The following is a 15,456-nucleotide window of genomic DNA, read 5'->3' as shown; positions in this document are numbered from 1 at the left end:
GATGGATGGATGGATGGATGGATGGATGGATGGATGGATGGATGGATGGATGGATGGATGGATGGATGGATGGATGGATGCTTTGCATTTACAGTCTTCACACTGTCAGTCACAATTGCAACACGTTTTTGATGTTCATGTTTCAATAAATTTTGGCTTATGTAATTTAGACTAGCGTTGTCATTACAGACCATAGTCAACCACTGAAACCATTTTAGGTTAAAACAGCTCATAACTGAAATGTGCTCATGCTTTTATCAGTGCCTGAGTGAGTTGTGATGTTAAAATACTAACATTGCTGTTTGTGCTAGTGGTTGAGATGCATTACACTTACTGCAGACGTTTTTGTAAATGGTAGACATTGATACAGTCTCAAAGATAACCCAACATGTTTGACTGATTTAAATGGAAAGAAACCTCTTGACACAGTGAGCTTAGCTAATGCTACATCTCCTGCTGTCTTCCCTTCACATTGTAGCCTTACTGCCTTTAGCATGTCAGATGAATTGGTCAGTCAAACAACTACTTGCTGATGCTCACCACATCCCTCTCAGTTTTCATATTTAACAAAGATTACCTGTTTGATAGCATCATGCAAAGCTTAATTTAATGCTAATATATTTATTTTAGCAAAATATTCAGACAGATAAGTTTGGGATTTTGATAGCTTTGTGGAGGTCAAATTATTTTTGGCTGCATCCGACCCTTGACCCACACTCCTTGATTAGGTCTGGCTTAAAGAATCTTGCTATGATAGTTTATTCCCCTCTAATAGTGAGGCAATAAGATAAAATAACCAGATACCGTACAATATTTTGGTTGCTATTCAAGGGCACAAAGAGAAGGTAACTACCAGTAGCTAAAATTTTATTCCAACTTTCCTTTTCTCATCTGGCACCTTCTGTACCTCTTCCAGGTTTGCTCATGTCAGCGATTACAGTCATCATCTTGGTCCTGTATTTTGCCATCGACAACTTTGTCCTGAAGAAGAATCCTTGGATGCCAGAGTGTACGCCCATCTACATCCAGTACTTTGTCAAGTTCTTCATCATTGGTGTGACTGTACTGGTGGTGGCTGTACCAGAGGGGCTTCCACTGGCTGTGACCATCTCGCTAGCATACTCTGTCAAGGTAAAATAAGAACACACACACACAAAAGGAAAGTATGACAGCATATATTATTTAAACATTGTTCCATATTTATGTTTTTAATGATTATCTAAAACATTATTGTCTATATCTGCAATATTTCATGACTTTAAAATGTGAAATTTAATTTTTATAGTTAGGTTTTATTATGTCAATGTTTTAGGCTCTATTTAATTGACTTTTTATTTGATACGTTGCGAAATGGTTCTATTCATATTTTAGAGCCATAAGAATGATATGTTTCAGTAAAACATTTAGTTTTAATTTTTAACACAAATATTTGGAATGTATTTCAGGTTTTATAGATTTCTGAAAGACTAGTTTTGGCAACCATCAAGTTTGTCAAAAGTTTTAAAATCTTTTTAAATGCACTTTTTTTTCTGCCAACAGAAAATGATGAAAGACAACAATCTTGTGCGTCACCTGGATGCCTGTGAAACAATGGGTAATGCCACAGCCATTTGCTCTGACAAGACAGGCACACTAACCACCAACCGCATGACAGCTGTGCAGTGCTATGTTGGAGATGTTCACTACAAAGTAATTCCAGATCCTGGTGTATTACCTCCCAAATCATTGGAGTTACTGGTCAATGCCATCTCTCTCAACAGTGCCTATACGACAAAAATACTGGTAAGCCATCTATCTTGGTCATCTAACTTGACAATTTACCGTATTTTTGAAAAGGGGTTCTCTGCAGGCCAAAAGTGGGCGTTTCTGGAGAATAGGTGTTTGTGGGGGGCAAACACTGATTGGCTAGCTGTATTTGATAGGTGTTTGTAGGGGGCAAACACTGATTGGCTAGCTGTATTTGCTGCTCCTTAGGTAAGTTACGTCAGCTCTATTTTTAAAACTGAAGGTTTCTAAGAAACAGCATTATATCTACTGTCAAATACAAGACGATTCTCTTGTGTTCTTGGTTGTAGGCTGCACTTGACACAGGTTGCCTTGAGTGTGGTCTGGGTACAATGAAATATGAATCATCTGAACGAAACCTGCTCCTATTTGTCAAAAAATCTGGTCTCAATTAAAGATCATGAGTCCTATGGTGAGATAATGACCCAAAACAAACGCTAAAAACAAAATTTGCTTTTTAGAAGTGCTCTTCTATGAGATCTGATCTATGAAAGGAGCTGAAACATGAAGTAGGGTTGACCCTTAAAATGTGAGACAGCTGAGGAAGTTAACCAGTAAACAGAAATACCTGCTCCAGTTGCAGAACTCTTACAGAAACTGACAATCACTCATCTGCAGTGACTGATTTAAAAGTTGAACAAAAAAATGTGAAGTTAAAGGCAACATCTTATGTCCCAAGGCCAGTTTAAGTATCATTAATATTTTGGTTACTTTATTTTTCTTTCTTTATGAATCGATTGTAACTATTTTCACATTTTTCAACAACCAAAATGGATTTTGTTTGTTTTTGAATACCTAGCCATTACATTAAAAAACATTTAGCCCTCCCCACTATCCAGTTATGTTGCTCTTATTTTGAAATGTAACTGGAAGTTCTGTGTTAAGAGAGGCGGAAAGAGAAGTTATGGAGATGCCGCTAATGTCGAACCGAGACGCCGCTAATGTTGAACCTGAGACGTCACGCTGCTAATGTCGAACCGGTTAACATCATAGACATAATATGTTTGTGGTTAACACAAACAGCTTTTTTTCGTTCAGCATTTATTTTTTTGTCCAAGCAGATGTGGCCCACCAGACACGCCCACTTTTCTATCGTCCAATCAGATGTGGCCCGCCAGACACGCCCATTTTCCTATAGTCCAATCAGATATGGCCCCTCAGATACGCCTCGTCCAATCAGATGTGGCCCCCCAGATACGCCTTCCGAATTTGTCTGTAGAGATACGTACTTGGTATTTTTTGCTGAATAAGTCTTTTTTTTTTTTGCATAATTTGCATGCCCTGCCACTTATAGGCCTAAGTCACGTATTTATGGATTTTTTTCCTATATTTATAAACCAATTTTTGGCTGAGATATGACCGTTTTCATTCATTCTGACAGAAAAAAAATATTGAACAGTACCATTTTCAGGCATTAGATGGCAGCAGAGTAGTAAGGCATGCCATTGTATCACGTAATAGGTAAACGTGGCTATAATGACAAATTCAAAAAAGTTCAAGACAAAAAAAAACTGGAATTTTATTATTATACTTTATACTTTATTATTTAGTCTTGAACTTTTTTGAATTTACCATGTCCTAAATGACTGAGAATCTTCACCAGCTATTAATGACACAATCGGCTTGTCACCTTCATTCTGCTCGCTGCTTGGAGCAACCGTCAAACCAGCTTCATTTTGCTGCACCGCCCCGGCGAAATGCAGCTAATTTGACCATTAAAGTGCATTTATTAAGTAAAAGTTCAACAGAGACACACCTTTGCTATAATTTAGAGCAAACAAATAATTGTTTTAGGTGCTTTTCTTGTTAAATTTCGAAGAAGTGCACATCGTTTCTCCTTCTCTTTTTTCCTTCCTCTGCGCGCTCCCGGAGCACCGAGTCAGCAAATACTTTTGAAATACAGCTGATTTGACCGTTAAGTCCTTTTATTAAGCAAACGTTAGATTGAGATACACCTTTGCTATAATTTTGAGCAAACAAATATTTCTTTTTAGGTGGTTAACGTTAAATTTTAAAGAGATACAGCTGCTGGTCCCGCTGCTTGTGCCTGCTTCCCAGCTCCTCAGCCAGCAGTGAAACTATTTTTGAAATTCAGCTGCTTTGACCATTAAAGTGCATTTTTAAAGGAATAGTTCAACTGAGACACACCTTTGCTATAATTTCGAGTGAACAAACAATTGTTTTTAAGTGTTAGTCTTGTTAACTTTTTGTTTAAGCCTTCCCATGCACGCCCCAGCAGCCGCTATTTGGCAGCCAATCGATTTTTGGCACAACACCGACTCACATTTCCGGGTTGTCAGCGGTGATGCGTAACAAATGCGACACATCATCGGTGACGCATAACAGATGCAACGTATACGACGAAGCAACGTATTTATGGATTTTTCCACTTTATTAGACATATTTGGACTGATGCGATTTGTACGGCGGTGCGATGTGTTCGATGGAAAATACGTTACATGTTTTCCCATCCATATGTGCTTTTTACAAGATAATTAAATGTAATATTTTGCAATTTAAAACTAAAAGATAAAATATTGCAATATGCTTGAGATTTGTAGTATAGGACATTTTAAACAGTCTGTTTTTATGAAATTTGTTACTCTGTCTCAGCTGTAAAATCATATGATGTAAGCATTTCTGAAACATCTAAGCAGGTCAGAAGTGCTCAGATTCTGGCAAAGCATGTAGTCAGTGTCCTTGGCTACTGCTTTACATTCATCAAACATTCACTCAACTTGTCACCTTGAGAACAGTTGTGTAATTTTGTCTTATCTGATATTCAGAGCATAGCAGACTATAATTGAATCCAATCTGTCTAAGTGCTGAAGATGGTCTCTTGTTTATAGTGAATGCAGTAGACAGAGATTTTTCATAAGCCTATTAGTTTTTTTTATTATTGAAACACTCATTTAGATTGAAACTTATACCACACAAGACACAAAATACTTTCATCCATCAAGCCGTTATGTTTACCTGCTTCTTCCTTTTTGGGTCACGGGGGTCACTGGTGTCCATATTTAGTAGTTACTGTGCGAGAGGCGGGGGACACCCTGGACAGGTCGCAAGTCCATCACAGGGACAAATAGAGACAAACAAGACAAACAACCATTCACTCACTCTCTCATACCTAGGGACAATTTAGAGTTACCAATCAAGCTAACATGCATGTTTTTGGCCTGTGGGAGGAAATGGGAGTACCTGGAGAAAATCCAAGCATGCACAGAGAGAACATGCAAACTCCACCCAGAAAGACCTTGAGCTGCGATTATATTCTGCGATCTTGTCGCTGAGAGGCAACAGATCTACCAACTGAGTCACTGTGCCGCCACAAAATACTTTAATTTGCAAATATCATGTCAGTAAGGAATAAAGTAAATATCAATTTGAATCAAAAATGAGAAAGCTCCTTTTATGAGAAGTGTCTGGTCTGTAAGAATAAAAATGTCCACCTGGCTTTGTCAGTTTTTTACAATGACCCTGTTCTGAATTACTGAGAGTCTATAAAGGCACAGTGCAGTAAAAATGCACAAGATGGGAAAAAAATATATTATTTAGAAACACGCATAATACACAGATGCATATCAGGGTAGTCAGAGAAACTAAAATTACGGAGTCGTGGCTTAGTGTTTAGAGGAGGCGAGCCTGTGATTGAAGGTCACTGGTTCAAATCCCCTGACCATTACATCAAAATGTTGGTGGGTAAGATGAAGCACCCACACCTGCCTCCACCCTCATTTGTCCCACTCTGGGCCCTTAAGCAAGGCCCTTCTCCACCACTTCTGCTGTCCCAGACATCCTAGATAGCAGCCCTCTGTGCCGCACATGTGGGCCGTGGTAGCTCTGACGTCACATGCACCACAGAATGGTAGCACTGACGGGAGCTCCGCTTCGACTCAATCTTTTTTGTTCCTGTTGTTTTTGTTTTAACTTTTTTTGCACCTACACTGCAGATCCACAGCACGGGTATGACCGCGACACACTTGTGGAGTTTCTGTGTCGCTGCCTTGCCATCTTTCCATCGTGGTTCAATCCTTCCAACATCAGGCTCAAGCCTGTCATGGCAGCTCTATGATCCTCCATCTGTCTGCACAAACCGAACTCTACGGACCTGTTCAGTTCTGCGGGAAATCCTTGGATGTTCTTTGTCTGCCGGACCCGTTCTGGAGGGCAGTCTGGGAGGGCAGCTGCTGCGCTCATTGTTACCATTGGGCTGCTGACAGGACCTGCTAACTAGACATGTTAATGCTACTAACAAGATCCTCTGTCTGCCTGCATGGACCAAACTCTGTGGACCCGCCTGGTTCTGCGGAGGAACCTTATATGTTCTGTCTGTTGGACCCAGTTCTGGAGGGCAATTTGGGAGGCAGCTACTGTGGTCCTTATTATCATCATGCTGCTGAAAGTACCTGCTAACAAGACCTGCTAACACTGCTAACAAGACCACACCACTAACCGAAACACACCTCTAACAGTACCATGCTGCTAACTGGACCATGTTGCTATGATAACCTCACTGTAATCAGAACCACTGTGCTAATAGGACCATGCTGCTGTTGATTTACTTCTTTTTCACTTTTGGCGCCTTGTTTTTGTATTTTTTTGCATGCTTTGGTATATGTTGTTGCTGTTTTTTGGCGAGTTGAGACGGTTCTTCTCGCCCTGAGCATTTCATTGCACTGTTGACCTTGTGTTGATTTTGCATATGACAAATACAGTAGTCCCTTGCTACTCTGCGGTTCGTTTATCGCAAATTCACTCTATCAAGGTTTTTCAAAATAAGATTGGACATGGCACACAATTGACTGATTGATGGATGAGCCGCACAATCAGCATGGAATTTTTATTTAAAATAAATTATTTTGAATTATTTAACACCTGCTGCTCCTTTGTGCAGCCCACAACTGTAGAAAAAGCTTCCTCGTGCACCTCTGTGCCACCTTTATTGCAGGATAAACATCCTGCTGCAGCTGATAAGCTGCTCTGCGTGCAGCGTGGAGAAGTGGACGTGGCCGAGAGTGCTTGAAGGTGGCTGAGAACAGCGGAGGCACAGAGAGGGAAAGCATGACATTTTGTGCTCTTTTAGAGCATTTAGAGTTTAGAAACATTGTTTAGAATATTGCAAGAGTGTGGGAAGGGTTTAAAATGCCTTAATATATATAGTTATAAATACTAAAATAAACTACTACTTACTACTTGTACTATTATTCCTACTTTGCGGTTTTTCACTTATCGTGGGACTTCAGGGTACGGATCCCCTGTGATAACCGAGGGACTACTGTAAACCAAACCTGAACCAAACCTGAACCTCTGTAGTTGTGTCAAGGGCATTCGGCATTAAACAATCACTAAATATTTACAAGAGTTTGCTTGCTGAGGCATCTATATTATCTATATAATCTATATTTAAAGGCAGACTGAAGGAATGGCACAAACAAGTAAATATGGCAGGTTAATTAATTAATTAAAGAACTCAGAAAGCAGGATGCAGAAGAGAGAATTGTGAGTAATATATTCCTTTATCCCTCTCCCCTTAGCCGCCTCCACTCCCTCAGTTCCACTCCAGCCGTACAGTATGCTTGCTGGTGTGTTCTTATATAAGAGGCCAATCCTGTGGGATGCCTGGATGGCTGTGGAAGTCTTTGATGGCCATCACACAAAAACACAAAGGCAAAGAGGCAGGCTTTGATACCCATATCAATCCCCCTAGTGCTCTCTAGCTTTATAATACATCCCCTCCTATATCTCTACCTCCTTTGACCGCACATGCATATAGCAGTAAGAAGTAGAAAAACTTTCATCTTCAGAGGACAAATTTACACAAGTTTACACATTAAAACTATGCACATAAACAGCAGTTGCACGCTTACATAAAAGCACATATACACTATAGTTTCAGTCACAACATTACAATCATTCATAAATTCTGAATAGACTGTGTGAAACAAATAAGTGAGACATATATATGGCTCTTACAGTCTAATCAATCATGCTTCATAAAGAAATAAGAATAATATTTAGGGACATCAATATATTGACTACTTAAAAGAAAGTATTCCAGTCTTAGTGGCAGCCACACCCTAAAAAACTTAATTACGTATGTACCATATTAAAAGTGTATGCTACACACAGAAGGGCTGAAAATAGATATGTGTATAGCGGTACACACTGATGGCTCATGCACACAATTGTCATGTTAGGCATTCTAACTCTGTTAGAGGTGTTCAGACTACAGGTGTGTGTTCTCACAGCAACGTGGTGTGATTAGCACGGTTCTGTGAATGTCCTCAGAGCTCAGTTTCATGTAAATTCATCCACCTGCTCAGGTCACTTTTTCCAGTCACAGAAGAAAACGATAGCTAATACTCTCACATGCAAATGGCTATTAAAATACACTCTACTGTATCTTTTAAATGAAAAGGAAAATGATGTTATGTTTTTAAAAACACATATTCTGTTACCTTGTCTTATCAACCAGCACTTAGGAATTTGATAGGACAACTAAAATCGGGTGTAAAAGAGGTGTCATCACATCAGTTTCTGACAATCCTTTGATGTTTCAGTGGCACGAGGCTTAATGGATTTCCCCTTTATTCATCATGATCATAATTTACGTGCTTTTATTGGTCTTGTTTTAGTTGATTGATGAAACCAGCATCTATTAGATACATTAAAGTGCAGAGTGGAAGTACAGAAGTAGCTAAATTTATGAAATACTATACCAAAGTTAATGCTGCATGATAATATGTTGTTGACTTAATTTTATCGAGCTTTTATTGAATCGGTTTTGGTTTCGTATTTTAACTTTTAAATACAAGAACTGCCTGAACCAAATAGTCAAATGGTCCAGTAAGTTGACGGGTGAGATGCAGCTAAGCCCAGAATCCTTGTACTTCAGGCAGGTGCAGAGGTGATCCAAATTCATCTTAAGAGATGTGTGTCTCATCCTCTGCCCTGCGAGTTCAGGCTTCTCCCATTGGGAAGCAGATATTTGATTCCCAGATGTAAAACTAAGCAGTATAAAACCAGTTTTGTTCCTGTTGTCAGAAGCTTCCAAAATTTGACTTAGCATAGCGTAGCATAGAAGTTGATTGATTGATTAATTTATGGATATTTTTAATTTCGGTCTTGATGCTGATATTTAGCAAGCCATTTGGCTAAATTTTGAAGTTGTTTTTTAAATGAAACTACATAATATACAGTAGAAACTGAAAGATATTTATCAGCGGTCGACATAAGTGGCTTCCAGTTGTCTGATACAACCTATTTTTGTCTCAGACAACCAGATTTTGCCTCGAGGTTGTCCAGTGGACAACCAATTGCAAGAAACATGGAATAAAGTTCTCTGTCGTCACAATGAAGTTCTGTCAATGGAGTTCTTATAATTAAACAATATCAACACTAAAAGACAAATATTTATATGCCCCAGATTCAAACAAAGATGTGTCTCCATTTCTTTCAGCATGAGAGGTAGTTTCAGGTGTTTGTAGTTTATCATAAATATCTCCAAACTTAAATTCTACACGGTGTTTTAGCAAAAATAAGGTGTTGTGACTGTTAGGATTAGAGATGCACCGATCCAATACCAATATAGGTATTGGTACCGATATTGGAAAAAATCTTCTGGATCGGGTATCGTGACAATGTGACCGATCCATGACTGGGCAGATCTATTCACTCTAATTCTATGCTTTGCGCTATGAGAGACATCACGCGCTAGCGTACTGACTGAACAAATTAAAGTTGTGTTGTTTTTACATGTTTGACTGAGCTTGTGAAGCTCTTGGTGTGTTTAAATGTGCTGTTATGGTGCAGAGTTTTCAATAAATTTGTAATTCAGTACAGTCATGTCTGCGTTTAACAAAACAAATGTTTTAAGTTAATTCAGCACTGGGTTTGTAAGCTCAAACATCCAGGTAGACAACAAAAATAGCAAAATCACGTCATCTGGACCTGTTTCGGAAACGGGTCCAGATGACATGATTTAGTCATTTTTGTTAATTCAGCACAGCTTTTCTTTATCAGATCGGTATCGGAACGGTATAGGCCGATACCAAACAGCAGATATCGGTATCGGATCAGAAGTGAAAAAAAAGTGGATCCGTGCATCCCTAGTTAGGATGTTCTAAACTTTATATTTAGTACCATACTGAGAGGTAACTGTGATCACTGCAATTTAATAAATGAACAAATATGAAAAATAAAAAGTATTAAATTTCTACATGAGCTGAAATCCATCCATCCATTATCTTTTACCCGCTTCTTTCATTTTTGGGTCACGGGGGTCGCCGGTGCCCATGTCCAGCAATCACTGTGCGAGGTGCGGGATACATCCTGGATGGGTCGCAAGTCCATCACAGGGCCACATAGAGACAAACGAGACAAACAACCATTCACTCTCTCACTCACACCTAGGGACAATTTAGAGTTACCAATCAGCCTAACATGCATGTTTTAGTCTGCGGGAGGAAACTGGAGTACCCGGAGAAAACCCACGCATGCACGGAGAGAACATGCAAACTCCACCCAGAAAGGCCCCCGGACGGGGATTTGAACCGGGGACCTGCTCGCTGAGAGGCAGCAGCTCTACCAGTTGCAACACCATGCTGCCAAACTGAAATCCTGTAAATATAATCCTTTTGAATGAAATGACCATTTTAGTGGAGAAATCCGTCAGTCTGGCTAATTTAAAAATATGTTTTTTTAAGTTGATTTCTGCTCTGCAAAGCACTTTCTGTGCTTTTTTTTAAATATATCAGAGAACACCTCAGTTTAAAAAAAAAGTTCTTGTGGGTGGGTGGGTGGGGGGGGTGCTTGGGTAACCCATAGGTGCAGAAAGAGTCAAAAGCTTTTTAATCTCTGCCTCAAATATGCTGCGAGAACCTCTCTTGCAAAGTGATGACAAGGAAGAGGATGAGGAGGAGAACAAGGAAGTTCCACTTGAGCAGCTCCTGAAAGAGTCTGCTAATCAGTAGCTTGAAAATTCCAAGCAGTCCACAAGATGGCTGACTGAGAACAGTTGTATATAGTAAACTTTGTATGTAGTGCAGTATACTTATCAAATTACATTTTTCTTGAGATTGTTGCCTTCATTATTGTAAAGGTTGCAGACAACCCAAAATTTTGGTGGACAATCAGTCTCTGTGAAGAGGTTGTTCACTGGACAACCTGAAATACTTTCTTATGTCTACCTCTGTTTATATTGGGAGGTAACTGTGAAAGCAGTGGGACAACAAGCTAGAGTTAAAGGGAAAAAAAGGATGGAAGTAAATAGAAGACGCAGGGAAAACCAGTCAAGTGGCAATTGCTTTTGTGAGTGACTCTAGAGCACTGTATTACTGCCCTACAGCATGCCTCCAAGGCCTTAGCCTGACTAGTGGTTACAGTCATGTGGAGACCTAGAATATATTTTACCCCTTCATAGAATGTGAGTCCAAAAAAAGAATAGGATTGCAGCTGGTGAAGCTTCTTGAACCAGGAAAATTGTTAATGAAGAAGAGAGTCATACAAGACAAACGTGGCCAAACAGGAGAAAAATGTGACCTGAGAATCAAATAAAGCAATGAATGGCTGGTGAGATGTGAATATAGAAGGAAAAGTAAGAAGATGACTAAGAAAGCGAGAAACAAGGAACAGGAGGTATGGATTAAGAAAAGCCCCAGGTGGAATAGGAAGTAATGTTGCCAGCTCTCCCTCTGGCATATGTCCTTGCCTGCAGCAACACCCAAGGACCAGGGAGAGGGCAGCTGGTCCTAATCCACATCCAGGCCAGGGCGTGCCAGCAGGAGCTCAGTCATGCCAATATTGGGCATTTCATACCAGCTTCTGCTCTTGAACGTAAAAAGCCATGTTAAGATAAACCTCAAAGAAAGCAGTGTTTGTGTTCCTGTTCCGGCTTATGACCTTTATTTAAAGATCTTTTTATCAATTTATTTTTTTTATTGACCAAGGCAGTTGTCAAGTTCCTAAATTTCTCTTACCCAGAAGAGGAATTTTAGGTGGCTGTTAATTTATTTAATAAACAGTGTATCCCAGGGTTTCTAAAAGTAGTACTCCAAGAAAACAGCATTTAAAGTGTAATTGATTAATTACAACCATAAGCTTTTCACTGAATTTAAACACAATTATTACTATTTTTAATAATGGTCATTATTATTCTGCTTTATACCAGATATATTTATCTACAAAAGCTGCAAGATATTGTGTGTGGTCATTTGCATTTTAGTGATTTAACTTATTGTTGTCCTCTGGCTGGTAGTTTATTCACCCTAACACCACCAGACAGTGCAGATGAGGCCATTTATCTAATCCTGTCATTAGCCAATGACAGGCAGTGTCTTCCTGATGTAATCATGGTCATTAGGAAAAGGCATTAATTCTGTTATTTAAGACAAACTCCGTATTAAATATTTGTACTCTTTTCTGTGTGAGACACACAACTGGACAATAACCAGAGATTCCCCATTACTGGATGAAGAAAAACCAGCACTGCCTTTGGGTTTTATTGTCTTGCATAATCTTGCATGACTTTTTAACCCTATAATTGTGCACCCTGTCTTAGCTTTTGCAGCAGAAGGAAGAATGTATGTCTGAGACAGTAATAAGCAAAACATATTTATGTTAAATTAATAGTGTAATAATTGTGTCATAATACTGAGATTTTAAAATGAACATGCACAACAAATAATTCCAAGTTTTGAGGACATGTTTATCTCAGCTCAGAAATAAATAAAATCAGAATTTGTATAGCCAGATAACAGGAAGAACCATTTTACCTCAAAAAGCTTTATTAATTTTACATTACCCTCTTTGAAAGTATGTTCGATAACGCAAACATCTCCCCTAATACAACCTATCAATGAAGCTGAAGAAACCACAATTAGAATAACCAAAAATAGCAATGTTCCAGGACAGATCTGCTGTGGGCTAGTTTTTAAAACAAGAAAATATACATTTTTTTTAAGTCACTTTCAGTAATTTCAGATTGCATGTCAGGATTCTGATTACCGACATTTATCAATTCTAACAAGTAGCTCTTCGTTTTTCTGTCAGTTCATTTCATGTTGTCCAAATTTTGAGTAAACATTATTATCTAAGCAACCAGTTGATTTATTTGAGGAGTGCTGATTGAAATGATAAAAATCATCTTGAGATTGTGTAATTGTGTGAAGAAGCGTGTCATAAAGAATGACAGCCAAGACTGCATGCTGACTGTGTCTTATGTGTCCGAGCATATGAGCATCAGTGCATGAGTGAGAGGTCAGCATTATTTAGAATTTTCCATCACAGTGGCAAGTAGCATTTTTTGCATGCTTTATATTTTGTAGAATTCAAGCTAAATTGTTTCTAAATAGCCAAGCACAGAAAAAAAAAAAGAATCCTTGGGAAAAAATAAAAGGAAAACCTAAAAATTGAGGACATGTGTGAAGTGAGATGAGTGAGAATCTTGTAAGAGAAACAGAGCCAGTGAGTAAGAATCCCCAAGTGGTGAAAAGCTCACCCTCTCGTTTCCCAATTCTCGTCTTTCAAGAGTGCAATGCCCAGTGTTACCATAGCAACACTGAGCCTTTCACAAGCTGACCACAGTCACACACTTGTACATACAGTAAGCACACGATTGCACACATGTGCTATATCACCTGAGCAGCCACATGCACAGTTTTAGACAGATGCTAAATCATAAATCAAACAAACACACTTCCATAAAAGACAGAATCTAATTACATTCCATCTCTTAGAGCTTCGGCTCTTGATCAAAAAATGAGCATCTGATTTCTTAAATTAAAAAGGACAAGCTGCTCTACTAAAATCCCTGGTTATAGCTCTATCAGAAAAGATGTCATATGTTGTGTAAAAACGGTACATAATTTTCTGCCTCCTGTAGTTTATACTCAGCTGAAATGTTTACTGAACAAGATAGTTACATTGTTCTGAACATACAATTACAGATTTTGAAGGATTGAGCCGTATGCCTGAAATAAAAACATCCAGATTTGATTCTAGCTCATCTCCCGGCCTCCCACACACAGTAACCCATTCACCTGCTTGCTGCTTAATTATCACCAGCAGCTATTTCAAGTGTTAGACTGCAGATATTGTACTGAAGAAAAGAGAACCTCATTCCATGAACAGACTAAACAGTTTATATACTGTTTGTTCTTAGAATATGGCAGTTTAGAGAGAGAGAACAAACAACATTAAAACGACCAACAATGTTATTCATTTTTTATTTATTTTCCTCTGCCTCTTATTCAGCCCCCAGATAAGGAAGGTGGTCTGCCAAAGCAGGTTGGAAACAAAACAGAGTGTGGTCTGCTGGGACTGGTCCTGGACCTGAAGCGAGATTACCAGCCTATAAGAAACCAGATCCCCGAAGAGAAGCTTTACAAGGTCTACACTTTTAACTCAGTCAGGAAGTCTATGAGCACTGTCATTAAACTTCATGATGGGAGCTTCCGGATGTACAGTAAGGGAGCTTCTGAGATTGTTCTCAAAAAGTGAGTCCAGTTTTCCTAATTATTGTTGATTAGACTGATATGTTAGAAGTTTTGTTGTTAAAGTGTGGTATATTAAATTTACCAAGTGCATAACAAATATATTTTTGTAAACTAAACATATTTTAGAGACATTTTTGCTTATTATGCAGAGTTTTCACTTAAAGTCACACTTGTATTTTGCTTTGCATTGTTAAAAACTGCAATAAAACACGAATGCCACAAAGAAAGACCAAGTGGTTACACAACGTTTTTACCTATGTTACAAGACATGTGAATATTTTGTTGTGAATAAGTTAAATCAAAGTGAAAAGCTTGTTGAGTCTTTTCTAATTCACAAAGTTGCAGCAACAGATTGAAGATTTCCTGCAGCAATATCAAGATGTATTTTGTAATTTATTTCAATGCATTGTAATAAAATCACATATTATGGTTAAGAATTTTGCAACAATTTCCATTTTTTGTGTTGTATTTCACAGATGCAACCACATTCTGAATGAAGTTGGTGAACCAAGAGTTTTCCGTCCACGAGACAAGGATGAGATGGTTAAAAAGGTGATTGAGCCAATGGCATGTGATGGTCTAAGAACCATCTGTGTGGCATATCGTGACTTTCCCAGGGATCCTGAGCCCAATTGGGATGATGAGAACAACATCCTCACTGACCTTACTGCTATCTGTGTTGTGGGAATAGAAGATCCTGTCAGACCAGAGGTAGGAGCACACGACGTGTTGGTTAAAGAAGGATGTCAACAGCTTTGTCATTGGTGTAACTTTATAGTCACTTTAAAGCAGTGTCACTTTCTCTGAAGGTTTTGTGTGTTTTCAGAAAATATGAGGTATCAAGGATTATTTGTTCAGTTTTGAAAAGTGTAATATTGTTTTTTTATATTTAATTTTTCATTTGTATGCTTCTTTAGGGAATGTGTGTTGTGTTTTCATTTTCACCTTGCCAATTATTTGACAACAATCTAGTTTGTTTTTGTTCACCTGCGACAAGCTTTTAGTAATTTCAAATCTTTCTTTTTTTGTACCTGCTGCAGTCTTTGTTGCCATGACTCATTTTCTTAGAAGAACAAAGTTAAACAAGATCATTTTATAAAGTTTTGGAATGAATAAATGGATGGATGGATGGATGGATGGATGGATGGATGGATGGATGGATGGATGGATGGAT

At 38.6% G+C, this 15,456-nt stretch overlaps 1 protein-coding gene across 2 annotated transcripts in view; it reads left to right on the top strand.

Moving 5' to 3' along the window:
* atp2b2 (ATPase plasma membrane Ca2+ transporting 2) overlaps positions 1–15,456 on the top strand; it is a 78,403-nt gene that overhangs the window by 44,780 nt on the left and 18,167 nt on the right. For both annotated transcript variants that reach the window (XM_037678781.1, XM_037678780.1), the window contains exons 10-13: positions 917–1,131; positions 1,540–1,782; positions 14,041–14,282; positions 14,759–14,993. In XM_037678781.1, coding sequence (XP_037534709.1) covers positions 917–1,131; positions 1,540–1,782; positions 14,041–14,282; positions 14,759–14,993 — 935 coding nt within the window. The remainder of the gene's footprint in view (positions 1–916; positions 1,132–1,539; positions 1,783–14,040; positions 14,283–14,758; positions 14,994–15,456) is intronic.

Source organism: Nematolebias whitei, chromosome 7, assembly GCF_014905685.2.
Source record: "Nematolebias whitei isolate Nwh7 chromosome 7, NemWhi1, whole genome shotgun sequence".
NCBI lineage: Eukaryota > Metazoa > Chordata > Actinopteri > Cyprinodontiformes > Rivulidae > Nematolebias > Nematolebias whitei.
The sequence above is the reverse complement of the archived record's forward strand: the minus strand, read 5'-3'. Positions and strand labels throughout refer to the sequence as shown.